Source organism: Sorex araneus, chromosome 8 (assembly GCF_027595985.1).
Source record: "Sorex araneus isolate mSorAra2 chromosome 8, mSorAra2.pri, whole genome shotgun sequence".
NCBI lineage: Eukaryota > Metazoa > Chordata > Mammalia > Eulipotyphla > Soricidae > Sorex > Sorex araneus.
In genome coordinates this window covers 2878455-2894991 of record NC_073309.1, presented here as the reverse complement: position 1 = coordinate 2894991, position 16537 = coordinate 2878455, and the positions used below count along the sequence as shown (strand labels likewise).

The following is a 16537-nucleotide window of genomic DNA, read 5'->3' as shown; positions in this document are numbered from 1 at the left end:
CTTAGTCCCTTTCTTAGATGCCTTATAGACATTTTTCTTAACTTTTTTCCAAATCTTGGTTTCTAGAGTCCCTTTATCAGGGAACCATGGGTTTACCTCATAAACTACCTTAAAGCAGGACCAGAGCTGGTGTCTGGAAATGCAGAGTTCCGGGTCTCCTGTCCTGCGGGAGAGACACTGAATCAAATCCATGCATTGCTTGTCCTGTTCAGTCTGGCTCGAGAAACCGTGAAAGATCTTGGGAAGGCCCAGAGTCTGCCCCATCTTAGCGGGGGATTGCTGCTCGGATTCTAACTCCCAGAACACTAAAAAATCCCGTTCTCCCACTCACTTTCTAGAGTGGGGGTGTGCCAAATGCTATTTTTACCCTTAGTTGGTAGTTTGTGCCCACCCAGGGACACCAGCTATAAAAAACATCTGCCACCCCTGGGTTCGGGGGATTGGTCCCGGGCTACTCACCCAGCCGGAGAGGCCCCGGGGCCATGGGGCAGGCGGAGGAGGAAACAAGGGCCAAGCCGGTTGACACAGTGATACTTTAGACACCAAGGTTGACAACATTCTTCACAACAGCTGTTACGGGCGTTCAGTGTTCCGGTTCCAAACCCACCACCACCCAGATGACCTTGCGGCCCCCACGGCCGAGCCCGTGCTCCTGAGACTAACTCCTGAGCGGAGGCCCCCCATCCCAGCGGGGCTCAGGGGGCTGCGGGGGAACAGACCACTCCCCGGAGTCAGGGTCCAGGGAAGCAGCTTCCAAACCCACGAGGGCGACTCTCCGCAGAGTGTCAGGGAAAACGGGGGAAAAACTCTCCAGTAGCCAGAGTTCAGGGTGCGGGGCTGGCCTGGGCAAGGCTCTGAGCTGGACTCCCGGTACTAGATGCCCTCCTGACCCCCTAGGCATGGCTGGATGTGGCCCCGGGGGCCTCCAGAACTGCTGGACCCAAGCACTGACCCATCCAACCCCGAGTGAGCCCTGGTCCCTTGAGCACTGCTTGGGAAAACCCAGAAAAGGCCACTTGGGAAATGGGCCGATTAATTTGCTCATTCTGGACTTGGGGCCGCCCCCCCTGGTGGTGCTCTGCACCCAGGGGTCTCCCCAGGTGGGATCGGGAGACACTGTGGGATGCCAGGGATTAAACACGAGTTGGCCACAGTCAAGGCAAGCGCCCGACCGGCTGTCCAGTCTCTCCAGCCCCTGAATGTCCTGGTTTAGGTGAATTATCCAAACGGGGCTAGGCACGGAGACAGACTGCGCAGGGGAGAGGCGATGAGAGGCCCCCGGTACGGCCCCACAGACAGACGAACCAGCTCTGCATCAGCCGTCAGGATGTGGTCGCGCAGGTCCGGGGCAGACCGTGCGACCCTGGCAGACCCTCTGACCCTGCCCGACCCCGGGTACCCCGTCTGCTTCCTGCCGCCCTCCTCACCTTCTTCCCTCTCTGTCCTTCTCATTCCTGTTTTCTGACATTCTTTACCCCTTTCTTTGGACTGGAGCAATAACACAGCGGGTAGGGCGTTTGCCTTGCATGTGGCTGACTGGGGTTCGATTCCTTCGTCCCTCTTGGAGAGCCCGGCAAGCCTCCTCAGGGCTTCACGGTCTAGCCCCTCGCCCACCCCGCGGCCTCTCCTCCGCCCTCTCTCCTGGGGGTGAGGCCGGGGCTCTGCCTGCGGGCCCGGTGCCTCCCCTCGACAAGGTCACACTCGGAGACAGTCAGACGTGATCAGCTCTGGAGCTCGCCCGCCAGCCTGCCGGAGCTGAGCAAACATGTTTGTCCTGGGGCCTGTTTGTCGGCTCCAGGGAAGATACAAACGTGAACTTTGCGGCTTGAGCTCACTCCGGCTGATGGTGGAGGAGGCGCAGAGCAGTGGCGAGCCCTCGCGGCCTCTTCCTGAGACAAGACCCGCGAGTGGGAGCTTGGGAAGCGCCGGGGAAGGCAGCTGTGGGCAGGCGCCCCCCGCGTCCCCATCCCGGGGAACCCTGTCATACAGCCCGGGATGGAGAGGGGCGACGTGTGGACGGGTTGGGGGGGCTCACTTAAGGACATTCCCCTTCCTGGTTCCACGCCTGTAGTGCCAGGGATGGAGCTGGACGCCCACGCGGGAGGGCAGCCTCCAGCCACGGCCTGAACGGTCACTTCTCTTCCCTCCTTCCCACAGAGCTGGGGGTGGGGCGGGGGGGAGGGCGGGGCATTTCCAGAAGGTGGAGAGGGATTTGGCAGACCCCTAGGGGATTGCCACACGGGAGGGAGCCAGGCCGCAGGGCAAGAGCGAGTGTGAGCCCTCTCGAGGCGAGCAAGGGTCTCCCCGGCCCCCCCCCCCAGCTCCAGAGTTAGAGCTTTGAGTCTCCCCCAGCCCCATGTCCTCAGGGACCCCCTCTGTCTCCTAACGGCAGAGAAAAGACACAGACCCCAGAAAAGCGACAGAGGGAATGCCAAGTCGGCCAACAGACGCGCTGAGTTGTTCTTTCAGGCCCCCAGCCCGGGGGGGTCTCGAGGGGGGGTGCGGTTGCTCCGTCCGTGGGGTTGGGGGACAGGAGGCCGACAGGGAGGGTGGCAGGAGAGGCCGCGCGTGGCTGTGGCGCTTGAGACCACCCCATTATCGGCTCTGTGGGTCTCCAGTGCCGGCTCCTGGGAGCTCCAGGACAGCCGGTGTTGCCTCTGGTGTGTCGGCGGGAAGCTGCCCTCTCCTCGCCGCAGGAAGTGGGGGTGGAGGCCCCGATCACTTTAAATGTGGCTGAAGCTTTGGCAGATGTTTCAAATGCTCCGTGGTGTGGCTTCCCTCCATGTTTAAAACGTCCAATCAGCGCAGTCTCGAGTTTCTGGCCTCCCGTGCCAATGCCCGGGGGCCTGGCATAGCCCAAGACCGCAAGGAGCACGCTTGACCCGGCGAGCAGCGGGTCTGATAGGCAGCGGCATTTCCCTGCGGCCGCTGTGGGCAGAGTTCACACCCGGGGATGCTCAGGGGTCAGGCCCACTCTGCTGAGGGTCACCAGGACCACCGGCGACTGCCCTGGGGCGCCATTTGTTCACGCCTTGAACTACGTCCTTAAACCCTTTCGGGTACACGTTTGTTATTGGGGCCATACCCAGAGGTGCTCAGAACTTTCTCCTGGCTCTGTGCTCAAGGATCACCCCGGCGGTGCTCACGGGAACTTATGGGGTGCTGGGGATCGAACCCGGGTCAGATGTGTACAAAGCAAGTGCCCTGGCCCCTGTGCTATTGCTCGGCCCCGTGGCGGCCGTGCCTGCTGACGGGAGCTGGGGCCGGGGCAGCTGTGGGGGCCGGACTCAGCCTCACGCTCACTCGCGTAGTCCTGGGTGTGCAGAAATAGGCAGTTTTCAGGGGAGGGGGGAGGGCCACGCCCGCCGTGCTCAGGGCGGACTCCTGGCTCTGTGCTCAGGGATGGCTCCTTGCCAGGCTGGGTACTCCTGGCAAGGCTCGGGTACTCTGCAGTACTATGAATCAGACCTGGGCCAATTTGAGTACTCAGGGATCGCCCCTGGCAAGGCTCGGGTGCTCTGCGGTACTGTGAATCAAAGCTGGCCAGCCGCGTGCCAGGTGAGCACTTGGCCCCAGCACCGTCCCTCTAGGCCCAGGAATTGGCATTTTTAACAGCCAGGAGGTCACCCCTGTGCATTGCCGGGTGTGTGTGTGTGACCCAGAAGGCAAAAAACAAAACAAAACAAAACAAACTTTTATTATTTTTTTATAAGGCATCAAGAATTAAGTTATTACTCATTGCTAAACTGGGGATACTGTGTTCCAGCACCTTCCCTCCACCAGAGACCCGGGTTCCGCCCCGCCCCCCGCCCGCCTCGCACGCTTGGCCGCTGAGGCTTGGATCTCCCGCTTCCAGCGCCCGTGACCGTGACTGGGGCTCGAGTCTGCTCTGCCTCGGCCCCCGCAAGCCGGACCCTCTGACCCTGCCCGACCCGGTACCCCGTCCGCTTCCTGCCGCCCTCCTCAACGTCTTCCCTCTCTGTCCTTCTCATTCCTGTTTTCTGACTTTTTTTTAACCCCTTCTTTGGACTGGAGCGATAGCACAGCAGGTAGGGCGTTTGCCTTGCACGTGGCTGACCAGGGTTCGATCCCTCCGTCCCTCTCGGAGAGCCCGGCAAGCTACCAGAGTATCCCGCCCGCGTGGCAGAGCCTGGCAAGCTCCCCGTGGCGTATTCGATATGCCAAAAACAGTCACAACAAATCTCACAATGGAGACGTTACTGGTGCCCGCTCGAGCAAATCGATGAGCAACGGGACGACAGTGCTCCAGTGCTGCTTTGGAAGTGGCCACAGGTTGACATGACATACGAGGACCGGTAGAGGGGCTCCGCTCACGGTCCCAGTCTCCCCTCAGAGAGCACTGTTGGCGCAGCGTGCGGGGCACATCCAGAGGCAGGTACCCACAGTCTCTGTCACGCACTTGGATGGTTCCCTCCATGCAGTGACCGATGGCGAACAGCCAAGGCACACGACGGCTGCACCACTGCCAGTACCCCGAGGCCTCTTGGAGCCACACGACCTCTCGCCCCATCCCAAACCCAAACACCGACCCCCAGGCTTCTGCCCTCCCTCTCTTTCGCTTCATTTCAAGCGTGTTATCCAGGTAAAATCATGCCTCCCTTCGAAACGGGCGTTCAGGCAACCTGTTTCGAAGGGAATGTGCGCTAACCATGCCTCGGCAGGGAACAACAGACGCAAACCAAGACCTTCCAGCGGAGCCTTTGCAGACCTCTCCGTCTGCGGCTCCCGCAACCCCGCCGTCTTCCACACCCCACACCCCCATTCTAGAGACCTAGGAGCACTGCCAAGTTGCCGTCCAAGTCTTGAGTGCGTGTGAGCCTTCGACAGCCACCCGGAGAGCGTGGTCTTTTCCCACCCCAAGCGGTATTAGCGATACGTGTTTAGAGGACAGAAAGAACTCTGAGGGAAAGTTTCACTGCATTCTCTACAACTAGCAACCTTTCCTCGGTCCATCAGAAACACCTGGGGATGGGGCCAGAGCTGCAGCACAGAGGAGGGGAGTTGGACTTGCACACAGCCAACCTGGGTTCGATCCTGCACCGCCAGGAGTAATTCCTGAGTGCAGACCCAGGAGGAACCCCTGAGCACTGCCAGGTTTGACCCCAAAAACAAAACAAAATAAAAATAAACAAGTGAGAGAGAGAGGGAGAAAAGGGAGAGAGAGAGGAAGAGAGAGAGACAGAGAGACAGAGAGACAGAGAGTGATAGAGAATTGTCTGGGTTGGGATGAGGGTCTTTGTAATCTTTTCAGTGCACCTCAAACCTAAGAAATCACATAAGGGGCAAGATGTATATGTGTGTGTATGTATATATATGCATATATATATACTTGTATGTACAGATACACACATGTATATATCTATAAATGTATTTATACACATATATTTGTGAAGCAAGAAACTTGTTTTTTGGGGGTCACACCCGGCGATGCACAGGGGTTACTCCTGGCTCATACACTCAGGAATTACTCCTGGCGGTGCTCAGGGGACCATATGTGATGCTGGGAATCGAACCCAGGTCGGCCACGTGCAAGGCAAATGCCCTCCCCGCTGTGCTATCGCTCCAGCCCCAAGGAACTTTTACTGAAGCCTATTTAGAAAGGCTGAGGAGAGGGTGGGGAACACGTTAGGGAGAACACGGGCCTCTCCGGGACGGAAATAGGCAGGCACAGAGCAGGCCAGCGCGGCCCATGTTCAAGGGAGACACGGGCTGGCGAGCGAGCCCAGGCCAGGACGTGTTTCTGAAGTTTCTGCTTGGTTTGGATCTGGGGCCGCACCCGGCTCTGTGCTCTGAGGTGCCCCTGGTGGTGCTCAGGGAACCACACTCGGTGCCGGGACTCAGCCCAGAGCAGAGGCAGCCGCTGACTCTGAGCGGGCCCAGCCCCGGCCCCGGGGGTCCGTCCGCGACCAGGTTCAAACACGAGGAGTGACACAGCGGCAGTGGGCCTTCCCACACCCGGGAGGCGTCACACACCCGGGGCTGGCTGACGTCACAGCCAGACTGCCCCTAACACCACAAGCCCGGCCTCCGTGCGCTTTCTTACCCTCCAGGCGATTCGGACCCTCGCCCAGGCCTTATGACTGCTGGACAGCTGGACAGAGCTCACGCGTTCCCATCACCCGCACAGCTCTGCTTCTGTGGCTGTTCAGGACCCCTGTCAGAGACAGCTCTTATTCCTTGGTCCAGGGGAAGGTTGGACACATACATACTCACACACACATCACACATTCACACTCTCACACACACATCACACATATACACACTCACACACATCACACATATACACACTCTCACACATCACACATACACACACTCACACACACATCACACATATACACACTCACACACATCACACATATACACACTCTCACACATCACACATATACACACTCACACACACATGCACAGGCACACACACTCACACATATACATACACTCAAACACATACATACTCACACCTATATACACACAGACACACACTAACACATATACACACTCACACACATGCACATGCACACACAATCACACATACTCATACACATGCATACATACTCACACATAAACACACTCACACATATCACACATACACACACTCTCACACACACGCACAGGCACACACACTCACACATATACACACTCACACACATACATACTCAAACCTATATACACACAGACACACACTAACACATATATACACTCACACATGCACATGCACACACACAACCACACATACTCATACACACGCATATATACTCACACATATACACCCTCACACACATGCACATGTACACACATATATATTCTCACACACATACATACTCACACACATATACACACAGACACACTAACACACATACACATTCACATACATGCACACACACACACTTACATATAGTCACACACACGCACACACACTCACATATACACATACATACATATGCTCTCACTCACACTCACACACACTCAGACACACACTCACACACACACACATACATGTTTCTAACGGCCACAGCAGCGGGGCTCGAGGGCCCGGAGTGCCAGAGAGCTAGACCCAGTGTCACACTCCGAGGCGTGTGCTGTGTGCCGCGGCCACTCTGTGGCCAGGCACTCACATACTTGTGAGGTTACTCTGCAGACTGTTCTGTGCCTTTATGTGCCTCTGGTTTGGGCTAAAAAGCAAGGTATAAGCAGGCATGAAATGTCTCTCCGTCCCTCTGGACGTCCAGATTCTCCCGACTCACATCCCCGCAGCCTGATGGGAGATGGTTGCTACACTCCCGAGCAGTTTCCCCCTCGGGATGACGCCAGCCTTGGGTGCGGTCACTGAGAGCACATCCCTGCCTGCTCCCCGGGCCCCCGTGCGTCAGCCCTGTTTGAGAGCCAAGTTCCCTATGAAGTGAAAATGGACAGATCAAATCCCTGGCAACTTTTGGGGGCTGGAGTGATAGCACAGCGGGGAGGGCGTTTGCCTTGCACGCGGCCGACCCGGGTTCAAATCCCAGCATCCCATATGGTCCCCTGAGCACCGCCAGGAATAATCCCTGAGTGCAGAGCCAGGAGTAACCCCTGAGCATCGCCAGGTGTGACCCAAAAACCCAAAAAAAAAAATCCCTGACAACTTTTTGCCTTACTGTCTTTGGCAATTAGGATTTTTGTGGGGGCAGGGGATGCTCCCAAACAGTGCTCAGGAGACTCTGATGGCCCCCTCCTGGTGACTTTTGGCCAGCTGGGCCACAAGTGACCTGAGGATGGAGTTGAAACGCCAGGAGCTTATCCCAGCGTCTCAGCATTGTCCTGGGAGCCTTCTGGTACTCGGACCAGGGCCATGTGGGGCCAGGGATCGAATTGGGGTCAGCACGTGCCTTAAAGGCTGCACTAGGCTGCACTAGGATTCTTCTGTTTGTTTTGGGGTCACACCTGGCAGTGTCAAGGCTTACTCCTGGCTCAGTGATCCCTCCTGGCAGGGCTCAGGGGACCATACGGGGTGCTGGGGATCGAACTTGGGCCAGCCACACGCAAGGCAAGCGCCCTCCCCGCTGTGCTATTGCTCCGGCCCCCACCGTGGCGATAGGATTTTAACTGAGTAGCAAAGCTGGAAGTTGAAAGTCTCACTGGATATGCAGAGGTGCTCGTGGCCCGGGCCGGAGCCTGTCCTGGGACCCTGTGGTTCTCGGTCAGACTGTCTCCCACCACCTGAGGTCCTTGTGGCTACCGTGAACCAGAGCCTGAGACTATGGCCGACAGAATTGTCGTCTCAGAGGTCAGAGGCCTCACCCCTGCTAGCTCACAAAGTCCAACAAAACATGCAAGACAGTTGTGGCTTAAATGTTTGGTCCAAAGCAGGATTCTGGTTGGGTCAGTGCTGTGGGTAAGATGGATCTTGCCCTCGTGATATTCGTATTGTCCAGCATGCAGGTCTTCACTCTGAAATGGATGGACACTGTGGCCAAATCACTTGGTACCCGGGAGATTCTTTCAGAGGGCAGGGATGCAGCTAAGTGCAGCAAAACCTCCCCCCCCCCCAGTGAAATTCTCTTACAAAAGACCCCTGCGGCCCATTTTTCAAGGTGGATTCTGATCCAGTAGGTCCGGGGTGAGTCTTAGTGATTCATATGAAAGGCAAGTATTGTGGAAGGTTCTGAAGTTCCTGCTCTCATTACTCCAGGAAACACAGAGCATAGGAAACTCTGAGGCTATGAAGGTATTATTGCGAAAGTCTTGAGGATCGTGAATAAATAATAAGGCAATAAGCGGCTCTTGTGTGGTGCTTCCTTTGTGTCAAGGGCATGTCCAATACATGAACTCATTATTAAATAGTTCGTATTAGCTCATTCATTTTCATAGCCCCATGATGCAGGTACTGGGTTCTTCTTTATTCACAGCGGGGAAGACAGAGGCCCGTAAACACAGACCGAGTTCTCATTGTAATCGGCTTTGTTCACCAGTGACGGGTGTGGGCAGTGGGTATGGGTGGCTGGCTCTGGATTCTAGCTCTTGGCAGACCCGCCATCTCGCTGGCCAAGCTCATGGGTAAGAAACCACAAAGTGAGGGTGGTCGACACGGTAAACTGGGCCGCAATTGGGAACAGATGGCTCTAACTTCTTTGGCCATGCTCATCAGTTTAAAACAGAAAGCAAGTGGAGCGGGTGTGGGTCCAGAGAGACCCTCCAGTGGGGAAGGCACTTGCTTGGCCGCATCCCACTCAGGTTTGATCCCTGGTCCCTGAGTGTAGTAGCATCAGGAGTAGGCCACGAGCACTGCTGGGTGTGCCCCCCCAAAAAAAAAAAAAAAAGAAAAATTGTTTTTAAAAGGTTGGATTTGATTGGGGCTGGAGTGATAGCACAGCAGGGAGGGTGTTTGCCTTGCACACGGCCGACCCGGGTTCGATTCCCAGCATCCCATAGGGTCCCCTGAGCACCGCCAGGGGTGATTCCTGAGTGTAGAGCCAGGAATGACCCCTGTGCATTGCCAGGTGTGACCCAAAAAGCAAAAAAAAAAAAAAAAAAAAAAAAAGTTGGATTTGAAATCCAAGAAATGGAAACTGGCTGGACTAGAATCAGCCTGTTACCCATGGTCGGACAGAGATGAGTGTCTGGGCTCGGACGCCAGGATCTGTGTGAAACCACAGCGGCTAAGCCCCAGGAGTCTCTCAACGACAAGCCAAACCTGCACGGGGCTTCTCCTCTGAGGGGAGGTTTCTCCGCTCGCTCCCTGTGGAAACACGTTGGAAGATGCGGGCGTGCTAGCTGGCCCTCGGGCCCACGCCCTTCCTTCCTCCCTGTGCTCCCCTCTTCGACGCCTGCCCTCTCTCTCCTCCGCTCCTTCCCCGCAGAGCAGCAAGCCCGCTCGCGTTTCTTCTCGAGGATGGCTCTGCAGTAGTGGCACCCAGCGGTAACCACCCTCCTCCACCAGGCCAGAACTCGGGACCCCAGGAGGGCCCGTCCACCGCTCTCTGGGCGGGGTCCTCGGTCCCACTGAGTGTCTGAGCAGGGGTGGGCTCTCCACAAACCAACCAGTAGTCCCCACGTCCCTACCGGTCACCTTCATTTTGACAGCATGTAGCGTCGAGCCTGGCAGAGTGGGACCCTGATCCCCCACCACCACCCCCCCACACACTGCCCCACTCCCACCCCTGAAACCCAGGTGCGTCTCAGGGTCGCGCAGGGACAGGAGGCGGAGTGCCCGTGTCCTCTCCGGGCGCGCTCTGCCCTGCGGCCACCTTCTTCTGAAGCTGGGTTGGAGCCAGGGAAGCGTTGATGCAGATACAGCAGAGATTTCAGCTCTGGCCATCGATCACCGCGGCTGGCCGGATCTTGCCGAGGTCAGAGGGTGGTGGCCACAAGCGCCAGACCTCCGTCCCTCGGCTGGTGTCCCTGGCAGGGAGCCTTGTGTGCTTTGCCCGTGTCTGTCACCGCTGACACTGTTCCTGGCACGCGTGCTGCTTAGCTATCTGACTGTAAAACCTGAACCTGATCTTCCCTCCCCTGCTCCCCCAGGCGGGGTCCCGATGGAGAGGCTGTCGGCCTACGGCTCGTCCAAGGCGGCCCTGACCATGTTCTCGGCGGTCATGAGACAAGAGCTTTCCATGTGGGGTGTCAAGGTCTCTATCGTCCAGCCCGGAGGCTTCAAAACGAGTAGGTGTCTGAGCACAAGGCCTGCCCTGCCGGGGCCCAGGGAACCCCACAGTGGGCACCGGGAGGAGGGGGGGTGGCGGGACACGTGAGGGGGGAGGGGCAGCGTACCACTCGGCAGTGCAGGAGCCTTCCCCGGCCTCCTTCCACTGGGGATTGGGTCCTGAGGTCATGGACTCTGCATGATGGCGGGGGCGGGGGCAGGGTGGCTCCTGTGAAGCCACTTGCTCCCCGTCTGTCTCTGCCACCGGACCCAGGGCCACTGGGTTCTCCCCGCTGACAGCTGACACCCAAATCCCTCCACCCTGCACCCTAATTTCTGATCAGGGAGCCGGTGCCGACCACCCCAGGGCCCATCCCCCGTCTAGAACACCAGACCAGCCATGTTTAAGGAAAGATAGAGAAAAGCACGTGCACACACACACACACACACACACACACACACACACACACACACGCACGCACACACACACACATACACACGGGACCTTGTCCACAACCAGAGCATCACCATGAGCCCCAGAGAGGGCTGAGAACAGCGGGGCCAGGGTGGGGAGTTGAAAGTTGTCTCGTGGAGGATTCTGCGCAGGGAGGGAATGAGAGAAAGACAGAGAAGGGGCGGGGGTGGGGGGTGGAGGGGGGCTTAGTGCAGTGGGGCGGGCACTTGCCTTGCAAGTCTAACCCCCCGGCATCCCACATGGGGTCCCAGGAGTGATCCCTGAGGCCAAGCCAGGAGGAAGTCCTTGAGCACCGCCGGGCGTGTCTCCAAAACCAAAACTAAAAGAACAAAAGCGAATTTCTGATTAAAAAAAATATAGGAGGAAACTTTTTGATTGTTGTTTGTTCCTGGTAAGATAAGGTTAAACTCGAGCTTTTGATAAGATATGTTTGTGTGAATAAGGAAAGACTGTGAAAAGACATAAAATTGTTAGGAGATTAATTTTAAAAACACCCATCTCACTGTGCATTCACTCTATAGCAGGAACAGGGTTAGTATTATATTTTGAAGTAAACATGTGTGTGGTTAAATTTTATGTAGTAAGTAGGTGCTAAAATACATTCATATATTTAATCCCATATAATGGGATTATTAAATCCCTAGGTGTATATTTAAATCACATTCAATAGATTGTTTAAAATTAAGATTATATTTAATAAATAGGTAAAGTAATATTTTAGATTCTATTTAAGCTTTACATAGGAGCAGGACTTTTTTGGTATGAAGATAATTACATATATGTACATATGCATGTACATGAGTATATGTATGTCTTATGTAAAAGATACACATTATAAACATATTTTATCTTGTATGTAATAGTGATAAAAGGCTTGTAGTAGAATATTTGAGCAGTACTCTCCTTAAAAGTTCCAAGTTAGGGGCTGGAGGGGTAGTACAGTGGGTAGGGTGCTTGGCCGGCCCCTCACCACCATGTAGGGTCCCCCGAGCACTGTCAGGAGTGATTCCTGAAGGCAGCGCTCAGAGTAACCCCTGAGCATGGCTGGGTGTGGTCCAAAAACAGAATAAATAAAATAGGGGAATCTTAAAAAAAATTATTATTATTATTATTTTGGTTTCTGGGTCACACCCAGAGATGCACAGGAGTTACTCCTGGCTCATACACTCAGGAATTACTCCTGGCGGTGCTCAGGGGACCCTATGGGATGCTGGGAATCGAACCCGAGTCAGCTGCATGCAAGGCAAACCCCCACCCACTGTGCTATCGCTCCAGCCCCCCCGCAAAATTAATTTTTTTCAGTTTAAAGAATCTTTAAAAAATTAAGTTTAAAAAATATTTAGGTTTTTTTTTTTGAGACTAGCTTGTGCCACGTTTGCACATGCGAGTCAGCATAGCCTTCAAGGTGCCACACGCGAATGTCACAATCTCATGTGGGGTTCGATTCGCACAGCGTCTGCACAGCCGTGGGGGCTGCTGGCAGGGGATCGGGCGCTGGCGTGTCCTTCTCTGGCCCCGCTGCTGCCTTCCTGGGCACTTCAGCCTGCGGCAGCCCGGCACCTGCGCGAGGTCCTGTCGTGTGTTCTAAATGACTCCCGGGCGCTGGAGAGATGGCGCGAAGGTTCACGCGCTTGCCTAACACGCAGCGGCAGCTGTGACCCTGGTTCGAATCCTGCCACTGCCTCAGGCCCACCGAGCACAGTCTGGCGTGGTCCCCAGCCCCAAACAGCAGAGTAATGCTGTCGTCACCCCAGCCCTCGGCGCAGCCTTCGAAGGGGGGCTGGGGTGTCCCGGTCCGTCCCGATAGACGCGACGCCTCTCTGGCCTCCCACCCTCCTCTCCTCTGCCCCAGATATCACAGGCACCAGCGACACGTGGGACAGGCTGGAGAAGACCCTTCTGGAGCAGGCGCCCCCCGCCGTGCGGGAGGCCTACGGCCAGGAGTACATCCTGAAGCTCCGCGACTACCTCCACGAGTTCCACCGGCGGAGCAGCCCCGACATGTCCCCCCTGCTCCTGGACGTCCAGCACGCGGTCCTGGCCAGGCGCCCCTTGGCCTTCTACACGCCGGGAAGGGGCTCCTTCCTGTTCCTCTGCCTGGCCTCGATGGGCCCCACCGGCCTCCTGGATTACTGTCTCAGGAGCCTGATGTCCGGGAAGACGGTGCCCCGGGGCCTCCGCACGCCCAGCCGGGAGAGCCCGGAGGCCAGCCCGGGAGAGGGGACCAGGTCCTGAGGCAGGCGCGGGGCCCGGCTCTCCGAGAGAGCGCCCAGAGCGACTCCCCCTTTGGCCCTGGCTCTTGCCGGCCAAGCCCCCCGGGAGAAGCTCGTAGCACCCCGCACACCGCCCTGGGGCACGGGAGTCGGGCTACACCGCAGACCCCGGCTATTCTCCCCCAAGTAACCTTTGCTGCAGAGAAGTCGGGGGGCAGGACCTCCACCTAATGACGGAGCACTGGGCCCAGAGATGGCGCGCGCACCCCCTCCCCAGATGCCCAGTCCTGTCCCTTTCTGGCGGGCAACCAACCCCCCTCTGGGCCCCACGGACCTTAGAATTCACAGCCACGTAGGTTCTCCCCGTGTATGGAATTAAATGTGCCCGTTTCTCCCACTCCTCCGTGTGATGTTGATTTGATTGCTCAGCTGGTCTGAGGAGATGCCAGAGGGGAGACGGGGGACCCCCCCCCCCCCGTCCCCTCCACCCCGCCCCTACACTGCTCATCGAAGTTGTGCGTTTCTGCCTGATTTTCCCTGCGCGATCTCGGTGAGTAAGGACTTTGGGACGAGCAGGTAGCGTGGAAACGACCTCCAGGGAGAGTGTGGGACGTGGCAGATATTCTCCCCTCGGCTTCTCACCCGAGACTTGAGGTAGGTGTCCTTACCGCCTGCTGATAGGCCAGGGAATTAAGGACCAGAGAGGTTAAGCTCCTAGTTCACTGTCATGCAGCAGGCAAAGGACAGAACTAGCATCAAAACCCAGCTTAGACTCCCTCCTTTGCTAAGAGGGGAGGAGGAGAAAGAGACAAAGAGGGGAAAAAAGCAGAGGAGAAAGATGGGGTGTGGAGGACACGGCAAGGACCACAGTCAAATGGCGTCTGCATGACCGGCCATGGGCCTCTGCCCACAGTCCACATCAGCTGCATCCAGAGTATGCCAGAACCCCCTCCCCGTGATTAGCACCCCCAGGGCCCCGGGGAGGAGCAGCCCAGGTTTCTAGCAGGGCCCCGGAAGCCTGGGCAGGTGGCTGGCTGCTTTGCTGGCCGCAGAAACCAGGCCTGAAGCCCCCGCCGAGTGCCCAGAGCTGAAGAGCCAGTGGCTTTGTGACTTGTGGCGTCCAGCTGTAGGGGACAAGGCCAGGCAGGGTCAGCCATGACTGACCGGGTCACGAGGTGGGAGGGGACGTGAACGGAGGGGCTGTAAACCGAAGCAGGAAAAACGGCCAACTTCCCGCCCGCGAAGCAAGGTCCTGCCACCGCGTGATGCAAACGTCCCTTCGTCCCGTTTTCTCTCCAGAGCTCGCAGGTGCTTTTCCTATTTCTTACCCTCACGGAGAGCGGCTCTGCAGACAGGGCTTCATGCGTCTCCCCCAAAGACAGTGATAAATGGCAATTTAGCGAGAGTCATAAAATATTCATAGGATCCATTTTTCACAGCCGGGCCTGCTCCCCGCTCCCCGATGATGCCATCGCTCCAGGGCAGAGCGGAAAGAAAAGGAAATGGAATTAAAGTTTAAACGTCGATTTTTCCAAATAGGCCCTTTCCAGAGCCGACTTTTCTGGGTCAGAGCTTCCATCTCAGAGGTCCCGGCGTTGCCGAGCAGCGTTGGTGCAACCCGCAGCCCAGAGTTCGGGAAGGACTGAGAATTCTCTGTCTCACCATGGCCTCTGCTTCTCCAAGCCGCTCCCCGCCCCTGCAGTGCTCCCTGAGCTCCGATTAGAAAAGCAGGTTCCCGGGAGCTGCCAGAAGTCACCCCAAGCCCCGCCCCAGCTCCGGGGGCGAGAATCCTGAGACGCGTGTGACAGGGCTAAAATCAAAGTTTGCACAAGGCTCGCATTCCCGCAGACACTCAAGGGGGCTTCATTCCTCCCCTCCACTCACCCCCTGCTGACCTCAGCCACGGCCACTCTCCATCGCTGACTCTCGCCTCCCCGCGCACCCTCTCCCAGGACCCCCGGGACCCTCCCTGCTCTGAGACCCTTCATGTAACACGCCCATCGGGTCCCTTTTGCCAGGACGGGAAGCGTGTTCAGAGGTGGGATGACACGTGCACACACACACACACACATACACACACACACACACCTTCCCCGGGACCACGGCTGCCCCCTGCCAGCCACCTGGGGGCGGGGAGGAAGGCAGAACAGGGCGTCCCGAGGAGCCCTACGGGGGCGGGGTGCCCCCGGCAGGAGACGAGCCCCCTCTAAACAGGAGCGAGCTGTGGGCAGTGTGGCCGGGCGCAGAAGCAGGGGTTGGGGGGCGGGGCTGGGCAACCCCGGGCAGAGCTGTGGTGGGTGGGGGGGGGGTTCCTCTCTGCTCTCAGCCTCTGGCCCCTGCCGTCTGCGGGGCTGGGAGAGAGCAGCAGCGGTCTAGGACGGCGACGCCAGGGCGGAAAAGCTCCTGGCGGCTTCCTGGTCTCTGCAGCAGAGAGATGCCCGCCTCTCCGGGTCACGCTCCGGGGAGAGGCAGGGGAAGCGTGGCGAGGGATGGGTGAGGGGTGCGGGCCCTTGCCTTGGACACCGCGGGCCCTGGTCTGGTTGGTCCCTGTCCTGCTTCTGGTCCCCTGAGCCCCGAGCACAGAGGCAGGAGGAAGCCCTGAGCACTGCCAAATGTGTCCCCAAACCAAACCGAAGTTCTGTTGTTGTTTTGTTTCTTTTTCACCACAGCCCCTGGGTTCTCAAAGACGAAAGAGATAAAGGTTTCAGGGCCGGGGCAACAGCACAGCGGGGAGGGCGTTTGCCTGGCACGTGGCTGACCCAAGTTCGATTCCCAGCATCCCGTATGGCCCCCGAAAGCACCTCCAGGAGTAATTCCTGAGTGCAGGGCCAGGATACACCCTGTGCATCTCTGAGTGTGACCCAAAATGCAAGAGAGAGAGAGAGAGAGAGGGAGGGAGAGAGAGGGAGGGAGAGAGAGAGAGAGGGAAGGAGGGAGGGAGAGAGAGAGAGGGAGGGAGAGAGAGAGGGAGGGAGAGAGAGAGAGGGAGGGAGGGAGAGAGAGGGAGGGAGAGAAAGAGAGAAGGAGGGAGGGAGAGAAAGAGAGAAGGAGGGAGGGAGGGAGGGAGAGAGAGAGGGAGGGAGAGAGGGAGGGAGAGGGAGGGAAGGAGAGAGAGAAGGAGGGAGAGGGAGGGAGGGAGAGAGAGGGAGGGAGAGAGAGAGGGAGGGAGGGAGGGAGAGAGAGAGGGAGGGAGGGAGGGAGGGAGAGAGAGAG

At 57.5% G+C, this 16537-nt stretch overlaps 1 protein-coding gene across 1 annotated transcript in view; it reads left to right on the top strand.

Annotated features, from left to right (window-relative positions):
- The window catches only part of HSD17B2 (hydroxysteroid 17-beta dehydrogenase 2), a 63473-nt gene extending 49763 nt beyond the window's left edge, over nt 1-13710 (top strand). Inside the window, exons 4-5 of the mRNA XM_004600850.2 lie at nt 10519-10656; nt 12964-13710. Coding sequence (XP_004600907.2) covers nt 10519-10656; nt 12964-13346 — 521 coding nt within the window. The 3' untranslated portion in view covers nt 13347-13710. The remainder of the gene's footprint in view (nt 1-10518; nt 10657-12963) is intronic.
- The last annotated feature ends 2827 nt before the right edge of the window (nt 13711-16537 follow it).